Source organism: Meriones unguiculatus, chromosome 12, assembly GCF_030254825.1.
Source record: "Meriones unguiculatus strain TT.TT164.6M chromosome 12, Bangor_MerUng_6.1, whole genome shotgun sequence".
In the NCBI taxonomy this organism is placed as follows: domain Eukaryota; kingdom Metazoa; phylum Chordata; class Mammalia; order Rodentia; family Muridae; genus Meriones; species Meriones unguiculatus.
Genome location: NC_083360.1, coordinates 27205586 through 27227056, shown reverse-complemented (window position 1 = coordinate 27227056; position 21471 = coordinate 27205586). Strand labels below are relative to the sequence as shown.

Here is a 21471-nt window from a genome sequence, read left to right as displayed (position 1 = left end):
TCACCCCATCCCCTTCCAGAGAAAGCCCGGGCCCTAATTCTCCTGGAGCAGAAGGCTGCGCTCCATCGCGCTCAAGAGATGCGGAGCTGCGGTTCAGGGAATGCAGCCCGGGAAGGAGGAGGGCTTCCAGTCTCCCCTACCCCCGCCCCGCCGGGACCCACCTGGAGCCGCGCGCGCACACGGCCCGCGCGGCAGCCGAGCCACAGGCCGAGGCCCAAGCCGAGCGCGGCGCCGAGCAGCACGGCGGGGACCAGGAGCGTGGGCGCCGCCTGCAGCGCTTCCCGGCCCAGCTGCAGCCGCGCATCGCTCGTGCAGGCCATGGGGGCTCGGGCGAGTGACCCGCCGCATCCCGCTGCCCGCCAGCTCCGCGCCTCGGCGCCTCTCCCCAAGGCGCCCAGGCCGTGGGTGGAGCCTGGACCACACCAAACTTTCAGCCATTCCGGGCCACCCCTGCCGTGCACTGAGCATGCGCAGCCCAGGCGCGCCTTCCAGCCAGAGGACCCCAAAGGCAAGGGCGAGGGAGCACTTTCCTCCTAGTCTCCGCAGCAGCAACCCCTCTGTGGTCCCTGAGCGACTAGGCTGCTCACAGCCTGGCCTGACAACCCCAATAACCCTAGCAGCACCGTCAAAGTTGCTGTTGGCCTGTCTCGGCTGACGACTCACCTCTGCCTCCGCATTCCATCGCTTAAACGCTCCTTTTGATCCCATTTTCTCTCCGAGAAAGTTTCTTCTCTAAGAGAATGTGTGGGGCGAATGTCACTTTCTGATCCCTCTAGAACCCAGACGTCTCTTCATTTTGTCATTCATCGTTCCGCGTGGACAGGATGGGAGCGAGGACTTCAGCCTCTTTAAAGAAGGAAAGCACCAGGGGAGGTGATATTTTCACGGACTGGCAGCTCAGAAGTTGGCAGCGTCTGTCTGCTCACACCTGTGGCTTCAGGTCACACATCTGCCACGAAGACCTTCCTGTTTCTCCACGACATCTCCGGGAACATCCTCCCGGTAATAGCTTCATGTCGCAACGTAGTGCTTGTTTGGATGCTCGGGCCTGAGCTTTAAAAAAAAAAAAAAAAACGGTCAAGGCCAGGCAGTGATCTCCCGGCCGAACGTCACCTGCTAATAATACCGCCCTTTAAACCATCTGCCTTAACACCGCTCTAGGATGCCTGGCAGTTCTCAAGATTGCAGTACTTTATTTGAGAGGGTTGCCAAAGACACTCTAAGATCTGCAAACTCATGGCCTTGCCCAGGTCAGGTCAAGAAAAGGATGTGTATGTCATTGGAAGTGTGGAGAGCTCCAGGGCAGCTGCTCAGCAGGACAGCTCACAGAAGACCCTGTCCCTGATTAAGGGACATCGCCAGAGCCCAGAAGGCAGACTACCCTCCCAGCTCCTCTCTCTGGGCACACAGGACAGCACTAACCTCCCCCCCGGGGGGAGTGTTCTCCCCCATTTACTCACTGGCCAAGTGATGACTTCACTTGGGCATCAAGTAACGGGCAGGTCTAGGGAGATCCCTAGCCCGGATTCAGAAAGTGGGTGCTTCACTGAGAGTGGGCTGAGCGAGGGTCACCTTTTTTTCTTTGCTACCACCTCTGTCTACCCCCTCCTGCTCCTTACCATGTCCCTTAGGTGACCTTTTCTAATGCCTCCCTGCAGTGGTTTGGAGGAGGGTCCGGGTTCAGTCAATGTCTCCTGGAATTCCTAGTGCAAAGACTGAGCTGAGATCTAGAGAGCCAGCGGGCCCCAGTGGGGACCCTTGTCATCCTTGAGGAGGGAGAGCAGCGGGTTGTTTTCGATGAGGCATAGCAAGCGAAGGCGCTGTGCAACTCCCAGCCGCGCGGCTGGCGGCCTCCAAACTCCGGCTGCCAGCGTTCCAGAAAACTTTCCGGGAGGTTCGTACTGAGCATGCTCCGTGGCGGGGCGGGTCCGGGGTCCGGAAGCTCTGGTACTCAGCGGGGCCTGTGTGGGCTCTGCAGCCACCAGATGGGGGCGAGGGGTCCCCCGGGAGCCCGCGGACGAGCCTCGTGGATGCTGGCTGGGGGCGTCCTGGCCGCGGCCCTTGTGCTGGGCGCGGGTCCCCGCGCGTTCCCACCCGTCTTCTCTGCACTGGGCCCAGGGGCACCATCCCGGCCCGGCTTTGCCCAACCGCAGCCAAGCTCTCAGGTAAGGGAGGCGGGTGCCAGCGGCTGTCTAAAATCACTGAGCGAGTCCCGCCCTGTGGAGCACAGGATCAAGTGGAGGGAGAGGATGAACTTGTGCCTGGTGGTGTTTCTAGGGGCGTTCTGCTTGTACCAGGGAATTCCAGGACCGTGTGCCGTGCCAGACTTGGTAGCCACGGGCTTGTAGTGGTTCGAATCCAGATCTGCACCCTAAGAGTTGAGTGTCTGAGGACAAATCACTTATGTCTCACTTTCTCTGGCCAATGGACCCAGGTTATTAGAAGTTGTCTTGCCTTAGGTAAGTGAATGTATATCGGTGGCAGTGTGGTGAGAGAGCTAGGAAGACAGGCTGGGGTTGTACCTGGCTCTGCTCTCCTGGGTGGATTTAGCCACTGGCCCTGTTTGTGGTACTAGAATTAGAAAAGCAGAGGGTCTCCACTGCCCCATAAGCTCCTCTCCTCAAGCTGGTCCACAAACTTCCAGCCTTCTTCTCTGGGTCAGTTTACACACTACCCTTCCTGCCCGCTGTGACTTCCTCGCCTCAGCCCTCACTTGCCTCAGCTGTTCGCCACCTCTTAGTTTCTGTGTTATTTTCTGATGGTCAGCTTTGCTTGTCAGCCTGACACATCCTGGAATGACCCGGGAAGGCTGTCTCGGTGAGGGATTGCTTAGATCCGGTTGTTCTGTGGATACGGTCTGGGGGAGGAGTGGAGGGTTATCTTGATGTGGGAAGACCCAGCCCACTGTGGGCAGTGCCGTTCCCTGGGCAGGGGGCCTTGACCTCTGTAAGATTGGAGAAGGCAAGCAGAGTACTAGGCCTGCACATTTATTGTTCTCTGCTCTTGTGCTGTGACCAGCTGCTTCAAGCTCTTGCCTCTTGGCTTCTAGGTAAGTGTAGATTTTTAACTTGAATTGTAAGCAGAAATAAACCCCTTTCTCTTGTAAGCTGCTTTCTTGTCTGGATGTTCTGTTGAAGCAGCAGGAAGGAAACCAGAGTATCTCTCATTCATTCTCTGAAGACCCCTGGGGGATCACCCACACAGGTGCTCATCCCTTCCCTACCTCACACAATCATAGCCCTAGGACCAAATCCAGCTTCTGGCCCAGGAGGACCCGGGCCAGTGGTGTGGCCTATTGGCACTGGCTCTGGCATCGCCTGCCCACTCTCCCACCTGTAGACCCACAGATACTCATAGGGCCACTCTTGTGGCAGAGGCTTAGTACTTTAAGGGTGATTCTATACCTTTTTGGTCACTTGCTGTCTTAGGTTGTCACTGTATCGTCCCTGGATTGTACTTTAAGCCCAGTGATTGATATTTTCATGAAGTCTTTTCCCTTACTCCTCCTGGAAAGGTGGGGTTCAAGTGGTCTATTTGTGGAGGATAAAATCAAGGCTGTAAGAGCTGCTGTGATCCTGGCCTGTGCTCTCATTGTGGTCCTCACATCCAGAGCCCAGGTCCAGGCTTCAGGAGCTCAACTCTCAGGATCAGCTGTGGAGTCTGGAGGAGGGTAACTGTTTTAGAGGAGGAATATGCTTTGGGAAGTCTCCAAAGCCACCCAGAACCAGGGCACTTAACTGTTATGGGTCACTCTGTCCTTGTTGGGGCCTAGACTGAGCACCTATATCCAGGGGGCCTTGGTACCTTGAGTGATTGGGTTGCTTTAGTCTTGTCCATAGAGTCAGCTCTTTTTCATCACTCTCAGCCTATTACAGACAGTTCCTCTGTGAGCTGGCTTTTGGATAGTCCCACCTTAGCTGCTTCTCTCTGTGAGGCTGGGTCTAGTCTCGACCCCTAGGGCTTCAGTTCTGAACAGGGCTGTAAAGTCACTCTCTGAACACCTATAGAAGGTGCTTATTAAATGCTCTCTCTATGGTGTTGAAGCCTTCACTAGTCTCTGTCTCTGCTTCCTCTCCTCAATATATACATCTAAGAGTCATGCTCTGTACATGGGTTGGAGAGATAAATTTCCAATTGCATGTTGATTAAGCACTTTGAGAAATGTCTTAGTTGGGGTTTCTTTTCCGGCAAAGAGACACCGTGACCATGTCAACTCTAATAAAGGAAAATATTTAATTGGGGCTGGCTTACAGTTCAGAGTAGTTTAGTCCATTGTTATCATGGCGGAAAGCATGGCAGCATGTTGGCAGATATGGTGATGGAGAGGAGCTGAGAGTCCTATATCCATATCTGCAGACAGCAGGAAGAGAGTGTCACCAGGCCTGGCTTGCACATCTGAAACCTCAAAGCCCACCCCCAAGGCCTCCAACAAGGCCACACCTACTCCGATAAGACCATAATGACAAGGCCACACCTCTTAACATTACCACTCCCTTTGAGCCGACGGGGTCTCTTTTTAGTCAAACCACCACAAGTGGGATGAAGGGATTGTGAGGGCTGCTAGGGGAGGAGAGACTTTCAGATGGAGAGGCCACAAAGTGCAGACATTTGGGAGGAGAGTAGAAAGGGCTCCATAGAAAGGATCCTGGGTGGGTGTGGCCCAGGTAGGACGGGCCTCTTTGACTTGATTGTCTTTGGCCCAATAGCACCCAGGCATCTTTAGTCAGACCTTGACTTCCTGGTATGGGCTATCTGGCTGCCTCTTGGATGGATATGATCTACTGGGTAGGTGTCCTCTTTCATTTTTTCAGGTTGCCACACCAGTGGTTCTAAAAGTGGGCCCAGGAACCCAGGGTTTTTGAACCTTTCAAGGGATCCACGGAGTCAAGGCTATTTTTAAGGTGTTACTGAAACTCAATGTTCCCACTCATTTTCTCAGAAGTGACGTGATGTGGGACATTGGGGAGAGTTCGCGCAGAGGCATGTTTGAGAATCAGGTGCATTTATGAATTCAGACACAGGTGACTTTGCAAAAGTTTGAAACAATGACGTGATGACTTTTTGTTTAATTTGAAAAAGCTAGTGATTTTTATAAAACTTCCTAGTTATGTGACTGTAGGATTCTTATTCCTATTTTAAAAATGGATACTTGACTATTGTACTCTTTTTAAAATACAGTCTTTCTGTAGCACAGGAGAAACTGAGGAAATAGTGACAAACGGAATCCATCCAAACCCAAGTTCTTCAGTCCTTTCTAATGATGTATAAAGAAAGGACTGAAGCCAAAAAAATTGGGAGCCTCTGTTCTCTTGCAGTCCCTGTCTAGTTCCTTAGGATTTGGGGATGAAATAAGCTAGATCCTCTTTGAAAGCTATGTATGTGTCTCAGAAGGAGGCCAGCTCCTTGTATCATGGTTTTACTTAAAATATGATGCAATGGTTCAGACTGGCTGGGTTGCTGAACTGAATGCCCTGGGTGTGTCCTAGGGAGGAGAAGAGAGAGAAATAGAGAAGTGATGGAAGGAGTGAGACAGAAAGGGGAAGGGAGGGACCCCAGCATGGCACACTGAGACATCATCTGTTACAGAGTGTTTTCTGTATCTTCGTTGTTGTTACACTGTATCTTTATTGCCATACTATGACTTTGTTCTTGTTACACTATATCTTTGTTGCCACACTGTGTCTTTGTGTTACATTGTATCTTTGTTATTTATTGTCACAGTATATCTTTGTTGTCGTTACACTGTGTTTGTCTTAGTTGTTATACTGTATCTTTGTTGTTATACTATATCTTGACTGCTTTCACATTGTATTTGTGCAGCCATACTATCTTTGTTATTTCTGATACATTGTATCTTTGTTGTTGCTACACTGTTTCTTTGCGTTTTTTGCTGCACTGTATCTTAGTTGGGTTTTTTTTTTTTTTTTTTTTTTTTTTTTTGACTGTGATAAAGAACACCATGACCAAAAGCAACTTGAGGAAAGGGTTTCTTTGGCTCATGCTTCTACATCACAGTCCATCACTGAAGCAGGGCAGGAACCTGGAGGCGGGAGCTGATGCAGAGGCCATGGAAAGGTGATGCTTACTGGCTTGCTCCACATGGCTTGCTCAGCCTGATTTCATTCAGAACTCTGGCCCCCCAGCTCAGGATAGTACCACCCACCTTTCCTAGAGCCAGTTCTTATGGAAACATTTTCTCAATTGAGACTCCCTCCTATCTTACAACTCTAACTTGTGTCAAGTTGATGTAAAACTAGGCAGCACACACTGTGTCTTTGTTGCTGTTGCTGCTACACTGTATCTTTGCTGCTGTTACAATGTATCTTTGTTGTTGTGGTTGTTACACAGTTTCTTACTGTAGTTTCTGAGTTGTTCTGTTTCTGTGTGAAGGAAACCTGTCCTCAAATGCTTCTTGAGTCTTGTGGAAAAGAGTAGGGGTCTCTGGGGCTTATCAGCTTTTTCTTGACCTTTAGTAGCTGGTGCCTTCCAGAATTCAGTGCTCAGCTGTCTCCTCTGTGGATTGGTATACTCTTGGCCATCCAGTCCCTTACAAACCCAATTTTTGTTTTTCCAGCAGAGCCTTTGCTGAGCTGCTAGGTGGACCTGTTTGTCTGTCGAATGTCCCCTCTCAGGCCTAAACTTGCACCTTTTGTCCTTTGGAGCCACACTGTCTGCCTTTGTTCCTCATCTTGGCCTTCGATGTCTCTTTCTTTGTCCCACATTCTCTGCATTGGCAGGTTCCCTGTATCCAAACATGCTAACAGTTCTCACTCTTTATAAGGGTGTTCTTGGTATCATTACCACTCATATCTTGAATGGACTTCCTCACCGCTGTTCTTGCTGACCCACCCTGCCCCATTTAGAAGTGCCTCCTCTTCACTCCTCATGTGGAAGCTTGTCGGTGCCCACAGATAAAACCAAATTCCTAGAGCGACCTGAGAGTCTCAGGATTAATCCTTACCATACTCCCTCATCTCTTGTATATGTCCTAAATTTCTCTGTTCATGCCATCAGCCTCTTCGCAATTCCTTGACAATTCTGGACGCCTTCCCACCTTGGGGCTTTTGTACTTGCTGCTCTTTTGCCTGATGGCTACTCCCCTTTAGATTCTCACAGCCCCTCCATCCCTTCTCCAGACTGTCACTGAGTCACCTCAGAAGGCCTTCCAATGCTGATCAAGAGCTGCAACTCTCAGGGGTATGTGCACACTAGCACTTGGGAGGTCAAGTTAGGAGGATCAGAAATACCTTAGCCTCAGTTTATAGTGCATTCAGGGTCAGCCTAGGCTACATGAACCGCTGTCTCAAACAAACAAGCAAACAAACAAAAACCTGTCATTACTCTTTCTCTGTCACCCTTTATTTCTCTCTCCACATACGCTGGTTAGCTTTAACTAGCAACTTGTCACAACTTAGAGTCACTTGAGAAGGGAGTGAGTCCGTCTACATCAGGGTTGCCTTTGTGACATCTATACGGGGTTGTCTTGGCTGTTCATCTGAGAAGTTGTAAGATGAATGGATGTTAAGTTGTTAAGATGAATGTGGGCAGCTCTAGTTTGTGGGCTGGGCCCTGGGCTGTGTGAGACTCAGGAGAGCTGGCTGAGCAGCAGCAGCATGTCACATGAGTGAACTCGTTCTCTGTTCTCCTGACTGTGATGCTGTGTGGCTAACAGCTCGGGATCCTGCCTTAACTTCCCCAAAATGATACATTATAAACTGGAGTTCATTGTAAGCCAGATAAACCCTTCCCTCTCATGTTTTCTGTCAAGGCGCCTGTTACAGCAACAGAAAGGAAAGTAAGAAGCCACACTAATACTGTCTAATATTCTGTTGAAATAGTGAAGATATACAAGTAGTGCATTATTCATGCAAAGTACAAAATTCGTACAAATGGTATAATATAAATGATGCTGTTTCTATAATGTGTTGCATATTATTGCCTCTTTTGCATTTGTTGTAAGTCCTGTGAGGACATATTTGGTGATTTCTCAGAGAAGCTAACCACAGGCTTCTGTTGTGTGTCTTTGATGCCTTCTGGCCGAATCTTGGTCTGTAGCAATCACCAAGTCTCAGTACCTTTACTTCTAGTACTGATACTTAATACAACTTGTTGTTGTTGTTGTTGCAAAGTCGTGATTTTTTCAGTTTCCTCTGAAGAGTGTTGTAGAAATGATGATGGCGACGACACAGCAGTCATAGCGACAGGAACAGTCCACTCCATGGGTCACTGTATGCACAGTCCTGTGCTAACCGCTGTGTGTATGTTTAATCCAGTTTAATCCTTCAAAGCATGACACAGAGGTGTGATTTTCCCTGTCTGTAGTTGAGGAGACACGCCAAGACCAGTGGCCATTCTGGAGGAGCCTGCGTTCTCTCAGCTGGAGAAGAGAGTGTGTAGTGGTGCTGGTAGATATTTGGTAGATATAGTGGTTGGGGTTGTGATGGCAAATGTGGCAGCACCTATGTCTATGGGTGGCAGGAAAGTGTTTGGGAGGTGCTAGGTGGGCAGAGGCTCTGCTGGAACACAGAGTGGAGAGGAGCTTTCTGGTGAGGCCCTGATGTTCGGAGTAAGTGGGCAGCAAGGCTGGATTTGGTTTCAGGTTGCCCCAAATACCATGTTCTGATGTAGAAATGGCTTTATGAAGTTACTGTAGTTAACAGAACACACGGAAGTCCTGAATCCAGGCACGTTTCAAGTACTTTCGTGGGAGCCTCCGACGGAAAGGTTATAACAAAGAGGGGTCTCACATTCTGTATGACAACACTCTTAGCTTTTGGGTTGGTGAGAGCTGGAGATCTGCAAAGTTAACATACCCCAGAAGGCTTTACTTGGTAGTCACAGGATGCTAGGTCAGACAGAGATGAGGGAATGACTGGCTATTAAGGAGGCTAATGATTGTCCTACATCATTTGAGTCTGGACCTGCAACATTCCAACTCTCTACAGTCAGGGACCTGCAGATGGATCAGTCAGCACAGACCTGAGTTGTTGCATCCCAACTTTTGATAGTGGCCTCTCAAGTCATCCCCAAGAGGTCTCCATCCCAGCATTCCCTCCACCTCCTTTCTGAGCCCACTACAACCCAGGCTATATCTGTTACCCAGTCCAAAGCCACACCAAAGCTTTCAGTGATTCATTGTATCCTCTTACACTGGCTCTTTCTTGATGAGTCACCTAGCCTCAGGTATCTTGTTACAGTAGCATGAAAGGACTCAGACACTCACCTTGCTGCTAGCTACCAGAGCTATACCCTGCTTTGGGTCCATGCCTTGCCTTCCTGCTCCAGTGCGTAGCAACCAATGAGCAACCAATGCAGCACAAGTCAGGATCATTTCCAGGCACAAAGGACCAGTAAAGTCCGAGTTCCTGGTTACCCTGGATGGGAGAGAGTATCAGTCGATGTGAGGTCTGTTCAGATCATTACTTGGTATACAGGGCACAGGACCTGGTACCCTGAGGTGATACATCCAGTGTTGCTCTTCATCATCATCATCACCATCATCACCACTACCACTACACAGTGGAAAGAGCTGGAGCCTTCTAGGGCCCAGTGGAGAGTACACTGTACTCAGCTGGGACCGTATTTTATCCCTTGATTCTGCTGAGCAAGCTGCCAGGAGGTTTGACCTGGTCACTTCTTAGAGAGGGAATCGAGGCTAGAGAGGCTGAATGACGTATCCAAGGCCAACAGAAAATAAATGGTTATACCTAGAACACAGCTCTCTGGACTCCATATCCTGGCTTTTATCTCCCTGCCTGATCACTGACTGGGCCTGGCCCAGGCCAAGAGTAAGCTGTGATTCTCGTTGCGACTCCTTTTTGTTCCCAGGCTTTGATTCATGATCCTTTAACACTATTTAAATGAAATATTTCAAGTTCTTGAAAACTGGGATCAGCAGAAATAATCCCCGTGGTGTCCTTTAAAGAGTTTCTCATCTTACACTTACATTAGACAGGTGAACATGGAGTTTTTCTCACTTTCTAATGATTTTTTTTTTATGTGTGTGTGTTTTATTATAGTACAGAGATATTTCAAGAGAAGCCCAAGGTCCCTCTGAGAATGGAGTGATATTTCAAAAATGCTCACTGGTAAGTTTCCAGGGGAGAAAATAATTGGATTTTGCCCAAGTACCTGAAGTCATCATGTATTTAGGAACTAGCAGCCAGAGGGTCTGTGTACTCACTCTGAGACCCAGGCAATGAAGAGAACAGACCCGAGCTCCCATAGGCCCTGGTGGTTACTTAGGGCAGGATGTGTGCCATGTTTACCCACTGTGATGAACAGTGATATGTGTGTGTGCGTGTATGTGTGTGTACGTGTAAATGCATGTGTATGTGTTTGTATGTGTATATAAATGTGTGTGCTCATGTATGTGTGTATGTGTGTTTTTGTGTATGTGTATCTATGTATGTGTGTGTATATGTGTGTGTAGGTATGTATGTATGTGTATGTGTGTAGGTGTGTATATGTGTGTATATGTGTATATATGTGTATGTATTTGTATGTGTATATATATGTGTGTATGTGTATCTATCTGTGTGTGCATGTGTGTGTGTATATGTGTGTAGGTATGTTTGTATGAGTATGTGTGTATGTGTGTGTGTGAGTGTGTGAATGTGTGTAGGTGTACACACAGGCATAGAGGACAGAGGCTGATGCTGGGGGCCATCCTTAATCATTCTTGACCCTGTCTGTTTGAGAGAACACCTCTTACTTGAACCAGAGCTCACCAGGGCAGCTAGTCTAGCTAGCCAGCTTGCTCCAGGGACCTGGCCTTTTCTTGGCATTTACATGGGTTCTGAGGATCCGAACTCTGGCCTTCTCTCAGGCCCCTCTAGTGATGGACCCACTGTGCCATCTCCCCAGCCCAGGATACTACTTTCTAACAATGTTAGGAACTAGGGACCAGGGCTTTAGTGCCCAGGCCTTCAGAACGAGGGGGCTCCAGATTTAAACACAGCAAGTAGCATATAGGTTGGGGCAGAGCCTGGGTGGAGAGGACCAGCCAGGAGGAGGGGACCCGCTGGAGAGCAAATGGTTCTCAGAGATCTGGCTGTGGAGCCAAGGCTGCAGCTCCAGTAATCTGGGCAGAGCTGTCATTTCCTCTTCTTCTTTTGGAACACTGGGTGTCACAGTGTTCCCAACCCGACTAGGTCCAGCACTTGAATGATTCCTCTCTGGGAATGAAGTCACTGCAGCTCAGGGCCCTGTTTCTCTGAAAGGGTCCCTGAGTCACAGTTTGACTAGGGAGGGTCAGACCTGCCCCATCCTCCCATCGGGTGGAGCCTGATAGAGTCTGGGAGCCCTTGTGAGACTCAGGCTTGTGAACTGGGGGGGGCAGGATTATCACAGGGCACCAGGCCGGTGGGGGTGGGGATCTGCCCTCACTCACTGTCCTCCTGGCCTAGGTGTCTGGGCAGAGTGAGTCCCAGGCCATGCGTGTGCAGCTGTCTGTGAACAACACCAGGACACCCACGTCAGCCAACCTTTCGGACCTGCTTGTGCTTGATGAGATCGCTGGCCTCGCTGTGAAGGAGTCTCCTGGAAATAAGACCCAAGACGGGATCCAGGCTTTCAGAGTGAAGTTTCTGAAAGGTAGCCACGGACGCTTCAGGCCGCTGTGTGTTAGAGTGTGCTCCCTGCGTTTCCCTTCGGGAGGGCTACCACAGAGCTAGTCTGCTGTGGGGAGACAGGAGATCCCCCAAAAGAAACCCCAGTGTCTGCCACTAAAACTGTGGATTTCCTACTTGCTTTAGACAGAGGTGAGGTTGGGGAGGAAGTGCCAGGTATTATAAAAATATAGTCTCACTTTTATTTTGATCAGCTTCGGTTGGATGCAGTGGTAGATCTGTGAATTATAGTGAACATCAGTAGTTCACAGTGACCCTTCATCCTGCTGGCCAGAATTACTGCCGGTCAGGAAGATGAAAAGATAGAGCAGGCAAAGCTGGGCTGTCATCAGTCTCAGAAGCATGATCTTGAAATATTTAGACATGGCCACCCATGTGCAACATGTTGCTCACTGATGGGCTATTAGATTTCCACTACTCTAACAAAATATGGGCTAAGCATCTCCTAAAGGGGGAAGGTTCACTTTGGCTCCTTGTTCTAGAACTTTCGGGCCCCATTGCTTTGGGCCTGTGGTGATATAACATGACAGTAATGTGGGATGACAGAGCAGTTCACCTTATTATGGTGTAGAACTGAAAGAAAAAAGGAAGCAAATGGAGTCCCATGATCCTTGCTGAGGGCATACCGTGTTGCCCAGAAGCTGTCTGTGTTTGAACAGTTCATTCACAGACCTGGGAGTAGGCCTCCAACATATAGGCCTTTGAAGACAATAGAGACAAAGGGTTGAATAGTGTGGACTGCTAGCTTCCATAGGTCCTTCCTCATCGGAGCTATCCCAGATTAACTAACTTCAGAGGCATCCTTTCCCCCAGGAGGATGGAGACTCCCTTCTTGTTGGCAAACATCTCACCTTCAAATGGAGAAAACGAAGCTGGAGTGGGTGGGGACTGCATGTTGGTGCTTCAGAGCATGGCTGCAGTTGGATGAGTGAGGTCATGTGACATGGCCCTTGGCCTAGTCAGGACCTGGTATTGGCCTTTGGTCCCTTCCAATGCCCTTTCCAGCTGTGGGCCTCATGCCTATAGATTGCTTCCCAGTATCTTTTCATAGCTTTCGCTCCTGTTGGATCATGCCTGTTCTGACCCTGTCCTTCAGACGGTGCTAGGAGGTCCCTCTGTCCTTCTCAGAACATATACGTCTCTATTCTAGAAAGACTGGATTGGTCCTAGGGTTATCTTTCCTGGAAGTTCTACTTGAGTCCCAAATTCAAGGCCTCCTCTTGCCTCCAATCTCCCGCGGGGACCCATCTCTTGAATGTCCCTACTCTAGCCATGCCTCACCCTAAATTCTAACTAAATCCTATTCCATCCTGCGGGGAACACTTCTCCTTGTCTGCACCAAGCATGGTGGCATGCACTGAGGGAGGTCAGGGTCATAGTGATGTAGAGAGATATCGATGCAGCCCAGCCTGGCCTGTGGGAAGTGGCTTGGCTTGGTGGGCACTGTGTCGTCTTTCCATTCTTGGTGCTGTTTTCTCCAGTTTATTCCAGGCCTTTGCTCTGTCCAGGAGGCTGTGTGCCATAGGGATACAATCAAGGTCACCACACTGGCTTTCAAATTAGGAGACAGGCAACCCGCTCACCCAACGAATGATTCTAAAATCAAATGGCGAATCAGACTCTAGTTTCCTGCCTCTCTTCCTTCATTACCACCATCATCCTTTGTCTTTTTTTTTTTTAAGTGTAATTTATCTGGCCTGAGAGCTAAGTGGTTTTTACTTACCACCTGGCTGATCTCAGTCATGGAGGTGTCTCCTGCATGCCACCACAGAAGGGGTGCTCTGGGTGCAAGAACTATGATCTGGGTCCGCCTTCCCCTTCTCAGTATTTTAGCTGTTGTCCTTGTAAGAAAGCCAAGTGGACACGCTGATTTTCCTAGACAAACTGCTTCCGGGCTCCATGCTCATCTCCCATGCTTTCTACACAGTGGCCTTGTTGTCTCTAAGTGAAGCGTAGTAGATCAGCTCTGTCATCCACCTGCTGGACTGGAACCCTGCAGGAGCTGAGGCTTCTGCCTTCTGTGGGCAGAGCCCCTGGAAGAACCCAGATGAGTGTGCTGCAGAGGGAGAAAGGCACAGAGAGACCAGCCCTGCTTCTAGCAGGTTGTGCCTGCTTCTGGCTGGGCGGCTTAGGGAAAACTCTAACTTACACTGTCCACTGGACCACTCCCAGAATCCCACGGAGTGTGTAAAATCTAGATGCTTCTGGCTGGGTCCTGGGCATGTGCAGGGTTGCAGATAGGTGTGTGTGTGTGTTTGGGGGTTATTTGGGGGTGTGGCATGGTGTGGGGAGTCTTGTCCCCTTCTTGACCTGCATTTGCTCTCTCTCTGAGCAGTGGGAGAGTGCTACTCTGTCAGCTACATGGCTTCACTGGACCCCACAGCTCTTGGAACTGGAAAGAGCCTGGACCTTCCAGCCCTGCTCATGTTTCAGAGCCCCTCCTCACAGGTAACCCTGTCATGCGCTTGGGACCTGCCACTGCCCTGATGGGTGTTTGGGGATCCTGAACACAGGTGCACAGAAACAGTCCTTCCTTTTTTTCTTCCTTCCTTCCTTCCTTCTTTCCTTCCTTCCTTCCTTCCTTCCCTCTCTTTTCCTCCCCCTCCTTCCCTTCCCCCCTCCATCACTTCTTTGCTGCCCGCCTTTCTTCCTCCCTCTTTCCCCCCTCCCTCCCTCCTTCCCTTCCTTTCTTCCTTACTTCACAGTCCCCTTTCCCTTTCTTCCTTTCCTAGGTGTTGTCACCTGCTGACAAGGGCAGCTTCCCTGATAAAAACCACCCCCTCCTTTCTCTTCCATGTTCCATATTAACTAGTTTCATTTTCCAGCCACCTTTGGGTTCGGTGTGGCTCCATTCAATAGGTGAGATAGGTGAGACAGCCGAGGCACATGGAGTTGAACACCGCGCCTGAGTCTAGGCTGGCAGCACTGCCCCACCCGCTCACCTCAGAGAGCTGTGTCCCTTCTCAGGCCTTGGGACATGGGTTTGGGTTGCCACAGTCTCCAGTAGAAAAGCTGCAGTTCCAGCCCCACTGCCTCCTGAAGAGGCTTTAGGAGTTGGACAAACCCCCCTTTACCCCAGCAGCCAGGGGCCAGTCACCGTTGAATTTAGATGTGTGGGTTGGATGTGGGTCAGACTCCACATGACTGAAGCATTTCTTCTTTCTCTCTTTCCCAGAACAGAACGCAGATAAAAGCCCCCTTTACCATCGCAGTGGAAGAAAAGATAACGGTAAGACAATGTTCAGATCCACTTTGTGCTCATGCTCACCTAGGCCTGTGATGTGTTGATGTGTGGCCTGACTTCAGAGCCAAGGGGAGGTACTGGACACGGACCTTCCAGGTGAGGTCTTAGGCCCTGTGGGTCCTGAGACTGGTTCTCTTGATGACCTTCAGTGATGGGTGATCTTGAGTGCCAACCTGATGGGAATTAGAATCATCGTGGAAACTGTGTCATTTTCTGTTGGTGCAATAAAACACCATGTCCAAGGTAGCATACATAGGGAAGAATTTATTTGGAGTCACCGTTCCAGGGAGATAAGTGTCCATCATGGCAGGAAGGTATGATGGCAAGACCACGAAGCCGAAAGATGATAACTCCAACCACAAACACAAAGCAAGTAAGATGGGCTCTTTACTCTCAAAGCTCACTTCCAGTCATGTGCTTCCTCCAACAAGGCCAGATCTCCTAAAAGTTCCGTAACATCCCCCAGACAGTGCCACTGACTGGGGACGAAAAGTTCACGCATGTGACCTGGAAAGAAATGTTATATTCACATTGCCACAGAAGCAAGCCTCTGGGCATGTCCTTGAGGGAGTATCTAGATTGAGTTAACTGAGGTCAAACATCTATCCCATGGGGCTGGGGTCCTAGCCTAGCTGTTGGGGATGGTTTGTCTTCCCAGATTGTACCAGGACACCGTGTCTACAGGCAGTCTCCCTGCCTCGGCTGTTTCATTAGGAGTCTGTTTCCATTTTGCTTGGCACACACTCTCATTCTCCTGTGTCTAACAAGTGTGACTCACTCTGGGAGTTAGTCATCTTTTTCCAGGAGGAAGAGTGGGGGAAAGGGAGGGAGAGAGAGACAGAAGAGGAGGGAGGAGAACGGGTCCACAGTATGTACTGGCTCATATGATGCTGGAGGCCAAAGAAGTCCCTGCATACCAAGCCCCGTGGCATAGCCCAAGTTGCAAGTCCTCAGGCCTGGGCCTTGCTGATGGTGTGACTCATCCAGGATGCAAGTCTAAGAAGCTAGTGCTCACTGGTGAGTGGCCTACAATATTAGGCAGAGAAATCATGAATTCTGTGGTTCATGGACAGACAAGATAAATGTGTCCCTCCACCAGGAGACAGACAGACAGTCAGTCAGACAGGCAGGCAGGCAGGCAGACAGACAGACAGATTAATCTTGGCCCTGGATTGGTTCCCTTCTGGTCCAGCCAACTGGGTAGCACCTGTACATGGAGTAGATCTGGGTGTTGTTCAAGTTCACCCACAGGTAGGGCGGGTCTGGGGGGCACCTGTCTATGTTGAAATACTGGTTGTATCTTTCTGTTTTGACTCACTATCTCCCTCAGGTACACCCAAAGCCAGGATTTTCCCTGGTGTTCCTAGTATTTATCAAGCTGTGACCAGAGACACTTCCTTAGCATCTCAGGGGCCAGGTCTCTTAAACAAATCATGAATGTTCAGTCTTGTCATCTTTGACACAGGCTTGTGAGAGAGATTCCATTATTAAAGCACTTTTATTTCTCAGGTGGGCAAACTGAGGTCATATAGTTTGCCCAAGGTCCTCTGTTTAGAACGGTGTGTTCTCTGAGGCCACCCCTAGGCTTGGTGAGAACAGAGATTATCGGTTGATCTCATGGCACTGACTGAACTAGTGAAAGGCTACTTGCTTTTCAGTTCATCAGGATCTAGGATCACTTAAAAGACACTACTGGGCATGCCTATGAGGCATCTTCAGAGGGTTATACCTGAGGAGGGAAGACCCACCTGAATGTAGCCATCACCATTCCCAAATGCTGAGGGCTTAGACCAAATAAAAGAGAACAAGCACGCTGAACAGCAGTGCCCATCTCTCTTCACTTTCTGCCTGTGGCTCTGATGGCGGTATGGCCTTCGATTCCAGGTATTCTGGTGGCAAACTCCACAGCTGTGCGGTGAGGCTCCGTACCTCCTACAGGCCAAAGCCCTGCATGGAAGACATGGAAACAAGGCCAGGTCTAGCTTTTAGCAAGCCAGCAGTCCAGTGACTCAGCTAAAGATGCAGATCACAGTTTGTTTTGTTGATCTGAGAGCTCCAAAGGAAGGAGCCTGATCTGGTTCATTCTGTGTCCCTTGGTGACAATCAGTCAGTACATATCTCTTGATTAAGCTGATTGTCCCCAATGATGATTACCAGTCCATTGAAGAGGTGGCAGATGCCTTTATGCCTGTGATGGAGAACATTGTCTTAATGCATGTGCCCTGCCTTCAAGGCCCAGCCCTCCCCCAAGGATGCAAAGCATCCTGCCCTCTCCAGGGTTCAAGCTGCCTCTCATCTATGCAGTGCCTTTGGGAAAGAAGAAAGAGATGCCTGTGCAGGATGCAGGCCACCCCTCACCAGGTACCCTCCGGGCCCTGTTCAGGGTCTCTGTGCAGTGCAGACATGAGGCATGTGAGTGTGAGGCTCCACAGTACTGTGAGTGTAGCAGGCTTTACGACCTCGTGTTCTGCTTTGAATCATGACTTTGAGCTGACCGTATGAGACCGTCAGCATGTTTTAGCCTGTCTGGGCCTCAACTTTCCCAGTCACAAAATGGGAACAGGTGTCTATCCAGGCACATGGGTTAGTCTATGAAGAGCACCATGTTTCTCTAAGTCTCTGTGAACATTGGCACCTGTTGCTGGTGTCATCTTTATGCATCAAGCGAACAACACCAACCTGCCAGTGGTCCATGATAAGTGAGAACAACCATGGCCGTTAAGGTCCCAAGCTCAGGTGTTGTGCCGGGGTTGCTGCACTGGTACTAGAAGCCTATGTGTGGCCCAGTGCAGTATTCTAGGGACCAGAGTCTGCTGTGCACAGCTTCAGGGGAAAGTGGATGCTGACTGTAGGATGGACATGACCCCGGGTATCCAGTGAGGCTGGCTCCTTGGCTCTGAGTGTGTCCAGCAGGTCTGGCCTGGACACTTGCAGAGGTGACAGAGTTGTAGCGTGGAAGAGTAGTGGCTGGAGGAACACCAGTATTGTCATCAGAAAGAACAGTGGAATGTATCTGCTTGCTATGTGGCCATCACGTGGGAGCATGAGGAAACTATTCTACTGCCTCTTTAATTTTCCACCTCAAGCTATCAAGGCCCCAAGAAATATCTTCTTAGTTTACCACCCAAATCCCTGTCATCCACACCCTGGGTGAGGGGAGCCTCCGAGAGTGTCCCACAGTGCCAGACATGAACTGCAGGTCCGGATTCCTCCAGACCCAACTGCTTCCTGTGCATTGGGGACTACCAGCTGGCAGGCACCAGGACAGCAGGTTGCAATGCTATCTGGGAAGGATCTGAGGACCCATGAGAGTTCCTCCAGTGGTCACAAGAGCTAGAGTCATTCAGAGCTCACTGCTAGCAGAACTCCCAGGGAGATAGAGAACTCATGTGTTCGTCTATGCCGTGCAGTGGTGTTTTATTAAGTGGAGAGAAGATAGTGTCCTGTGTGGATTTAGGGCCAAATGACTGTATCTCCTGAAAGAATAGCAGAGGTGAATGTTATAATCAAACCAAAATATAACTAGATACAGTAATATGAGTAATAATATGAGTTAATATAAGGAATAATCGGGGTATTTGAATATAAACAGTTGGGAATTTTACACAATAGCAAGAAAGATAAATGAGAAACTTGAAGAGGTATTTATAGTGTATATAAAAGATAAGTGTCTTCTAGTATGTAAAGAGCATGTGTTAACTAACAGAAGAGGAATACCGTAACAGATGGCTAGCAATGAAGTGAAAATTCTCAAACACATGGCTTTGGGTCAAGCCCGTGATGCCTAGTGGATGTAACACTATTTGCAAAACCACGAGGCTTTGAGTTGAGGTGGTGGTGTGCACTTAATCATGTTATCCCTATTGTTTCTTCTGCCACATCGCTTTCCAGCCCACTGACCCTTGTTCTGACCTCAGGTCAACACAAGACGCTAGTTGTCCTCCTTAGAACACAGACCTTCCTGTGCTCTTTCCTTAGGAACTTCCCATTGAGGCTTCATCAGAGGAGTTAACCCTCTCATTTCCTCCGGCTGACACTGGGACCCTCTGTTTTCCATGTGGTCCCCCAGGCCTTTCTCTCAGGCATCCCTCAGAACTCAGAGCAGCTTCTCTGGTCACCTCTACTCCCCAGGCAGGTTGTTTGCCCCCTGCTGGACTTCCATGGGATCGCAGCTTTAAGCTTATGCCCTGTTTGTTGACAAAAGAGACCTTTTTGCCTGGAAGAGCCCTTAATATGATCTGGCCCTTAGTCTTCATTTTAGAGGAAAAGAAGTGCAGAGATCTTGGAAAGTGGCCATGATCACGACGCTCTATGCCACCCTGGCTCTGAGGAGGCCCCTGTGATGTGTGCTAATGCCAAGCCCTGCTCTACTCGTGAATTACCAAGCCTATTACTCAGGGTTTTCTGAACCAATCAGATGAATTTATTTAAAGGGGTTTATTAGATTTGTTTGCACAAGATGGTCCAGATTAGTGGCTCTCAACCTTCCTAATGCTGTGACCCTTTAATATAGTTCCTTGTATTGTGGTGACCCCAACCATAAAACTATTTTCGTTGCTACTTCATAACTATAATTTTGCTACTGTTATGAATCATGATGTAAAAATATCTGATATGTAGGATATCTGGTATCAAGCCCTGTGAAAGGGTCACTTGACACCCATGAAGGGGTCATGATCCGCTGGCTGAGAACCTCTGGTCTGGATTGTTCAACCACAGCCATCTTCGCACAGGGGAGGCAGAGAACCATAGCTTCTCAGCCCACCAGGCTGGCTGCCTCAGTGGTTCCAAAGGCTCCAAAGGCCCAGAGGACTCCTGGAATGTCTCTGGTCCTTAGCCCACCTTGGAAGGCAGAAGAAGCTGGGCTCCCATGTCAGTAGAGGGCAAAGGTGGCAGCAGCAGCAGGGCCAGCGGCAGCAGGGTGGGTGAACTTTCAAACAGCAGATGAACTCACCAGCAAGAAGGCAGACCGTGAAGCCTTTCCTCACAGATCTCCTTTTATCTGGGCTGCCACCGGAAATTATTAACCGAACTTAGTGCGGGTCTTCCCCCTTCAATGACCCAATAGAGAAAATCCCTCAGGGCTGTGCCCAGCAGCTAGTTGATTTCATATCTAGTCAAGTTGACAACTAAGATGACACATGGCAAGGCTGCATTAGGACATGTGACATATGATTGACATTTCTTGCAGCCGATCTGATCTTTCATTAATCATTTGGAAGCCAAGAGTCTCTTTGCTGTCACTGCCACCTCTCCAGTTCACTGGCACAATGGGGCAGCAAGCCACCATCTGGCCTGCTCCTTGGATATGGAGGTCAAGTAAAAGATTTAAACAAAACTTGCTGAAACCACTTCCCAGAAAGTAGTCTGTGTCCCCCTTTCGCCATGTTTGGGGAAGTTAAGTGGGCATAGAGAGTTATCATATGTGTCCCCATTTCTTGTGTTTGGGGGAGTGGGTGGGCATGGGAAATCATAATGTGTGTCTCCCCATTTCCTGTATTTATGGGTGTGGGTGGGCAGGATTACTGTGTAGCCACTGGACATCCTGAGGTCTCTCTGCACCCAGCCTCCACACGCACAGAAGAGCTGAACAATGGCAGCACTCCCACACCGCCCCCCTCCCCGGGAGAACTACTGCTGGCGTGTTAGCTTCCTGCCTTCCAAGCCTATAGATATATTTATTGCATAATTAAAACCAAACTTTCTAAACAAGCCTTCTTTGTGTCTTTGCAACGCCGTATTGAATTCCCATCTTTTCAAGTCTTCCTTGAAAGGCCATATTGTGAAGTATCTCTCCTCATAAATGCTGTGAGGGATCTATCAAAGGCAAGGTTGCACAGAATGTGTGATTAAAGGGGTGGGCACGACGAGCGAGGATTCTTTGAAAGAGGAGGGGAGGGAAGTCGGCGTGCTCTGGGGGTGGAGATCATCGTAGCCACCTCTTTTACTGTCTGCCTAGACATCACAGCATATGTTTGCTTGTGTCCCAGCATCTCTGCTGACTGTGGTTAGTGGAGGACTGTTTTGGCTGTGTTGTTTGTGTTAGGGATAATGACTCGAGGCTGGATCTAATGCTCTGACAGCCTCCGTTTGGATTCCTGTCTCTCCAGGAGAGGGTTTCTCACCTTGGTGGAGGGGTTTCCCTGGTGCTAGCCTTCCAAACTGGTGTCAGCTTTTGAATGCTCACGCCCACTCTGTCACTCAGTACTCCATCCAATTTTTGTTGCCCAAGTATTCCTCTCTACTTGAGCCCTTCTCTGCTCACAGTAATAATGGCAGCTCAGACGTCCTGAGATGGCTCAGCAGTTAAGAGCACTGGTTGCTCTTCCAGAGGACCCAGGTTCGATTCCCTGTACCTGTATGGCAGCTTACAACTGTCTGTAATTCCAGTTCCAGGAGACCGGACATCCTCACACAGACATACATTAAATAAATAAATCAAGTTTAAGAAACACCCTCCCCCCCTCCAAAAAGAACAGATATTTTGACTGAGGACAAGGTGCCGCAGCTTTTGTAATATGGACGCTGTGTGTATGTGTGTGTGTGTGTGCGTGGTTGCATGTGTGTGAGTGTGTATGTGTGTATGTCTGAGTGTGT

The 21471-nt window shown here is 49.4% G+C and overlaps 2 protein-coding genes across 6 annotated transcripts in view; one reads left to right on the top strand and one right to left on the bottom strand.

The window, feature by feature from the left end:
• The window catches only part of Evc (EvC ciliary complex subunit 1), a 36869-nt gene extending 35114 nt beyond the window's left edge, over positions 1–1755 (bottom strand). For 2 of the 4 annotated variants that reach the window (XM_021630712.2, XM_021630717.2), the window contains exon 1: positions 162–407. In XM_021630712.2, the coding sequence (XP_021486387.1) occupies positions 162–320 (159 nt within the window). In that variant the 5' untranslated portion in view covers positions 321–407. Of the gene's footprint in view, positions 1–161; positions 408–663; positions 1054–1619 lie in introns of those variants that run through there. The other 2 variants (XM_021630695.2, XM_021630707.2) reach the window with 2 other exon arrangements.
• A 64-nt stretch (positions 1756–1819) lies between these two features.
• Positions 1820–21471, top strand: part of Evc2 (EvC ciliary complex subunit 2) — a 79153-nt gene continuing 59501 nt past the window's right edge. Inside the window, exons 1-5 of one of the 2 annotated variants that reach the window (XM_060365406.1) lie at positions 1820–1894; positions 10020–10088; positions 11409–11595; positions 13966–14078; positions 14806–14859. In XM_060365406.1, the coding sequence (XP_060221389.1) occupies positions 11436–11595; positions 13966–14078; positions 14806–14859 (327 nt within the window). In that variant the 5' untranslated portion in view covers positions 1820–1894; positions 10020–10088; positions 11409–11435. Of the gene's footprint in view, positions 1895–1924; positions 2166–10019; positions 10089–11408; positions 11596–13965; positions 14079–14805; positions 14860–21471 lie in introns of those variants that run through there. The other variant, XM_021630687.2, reaches the window with a different exon arrangement.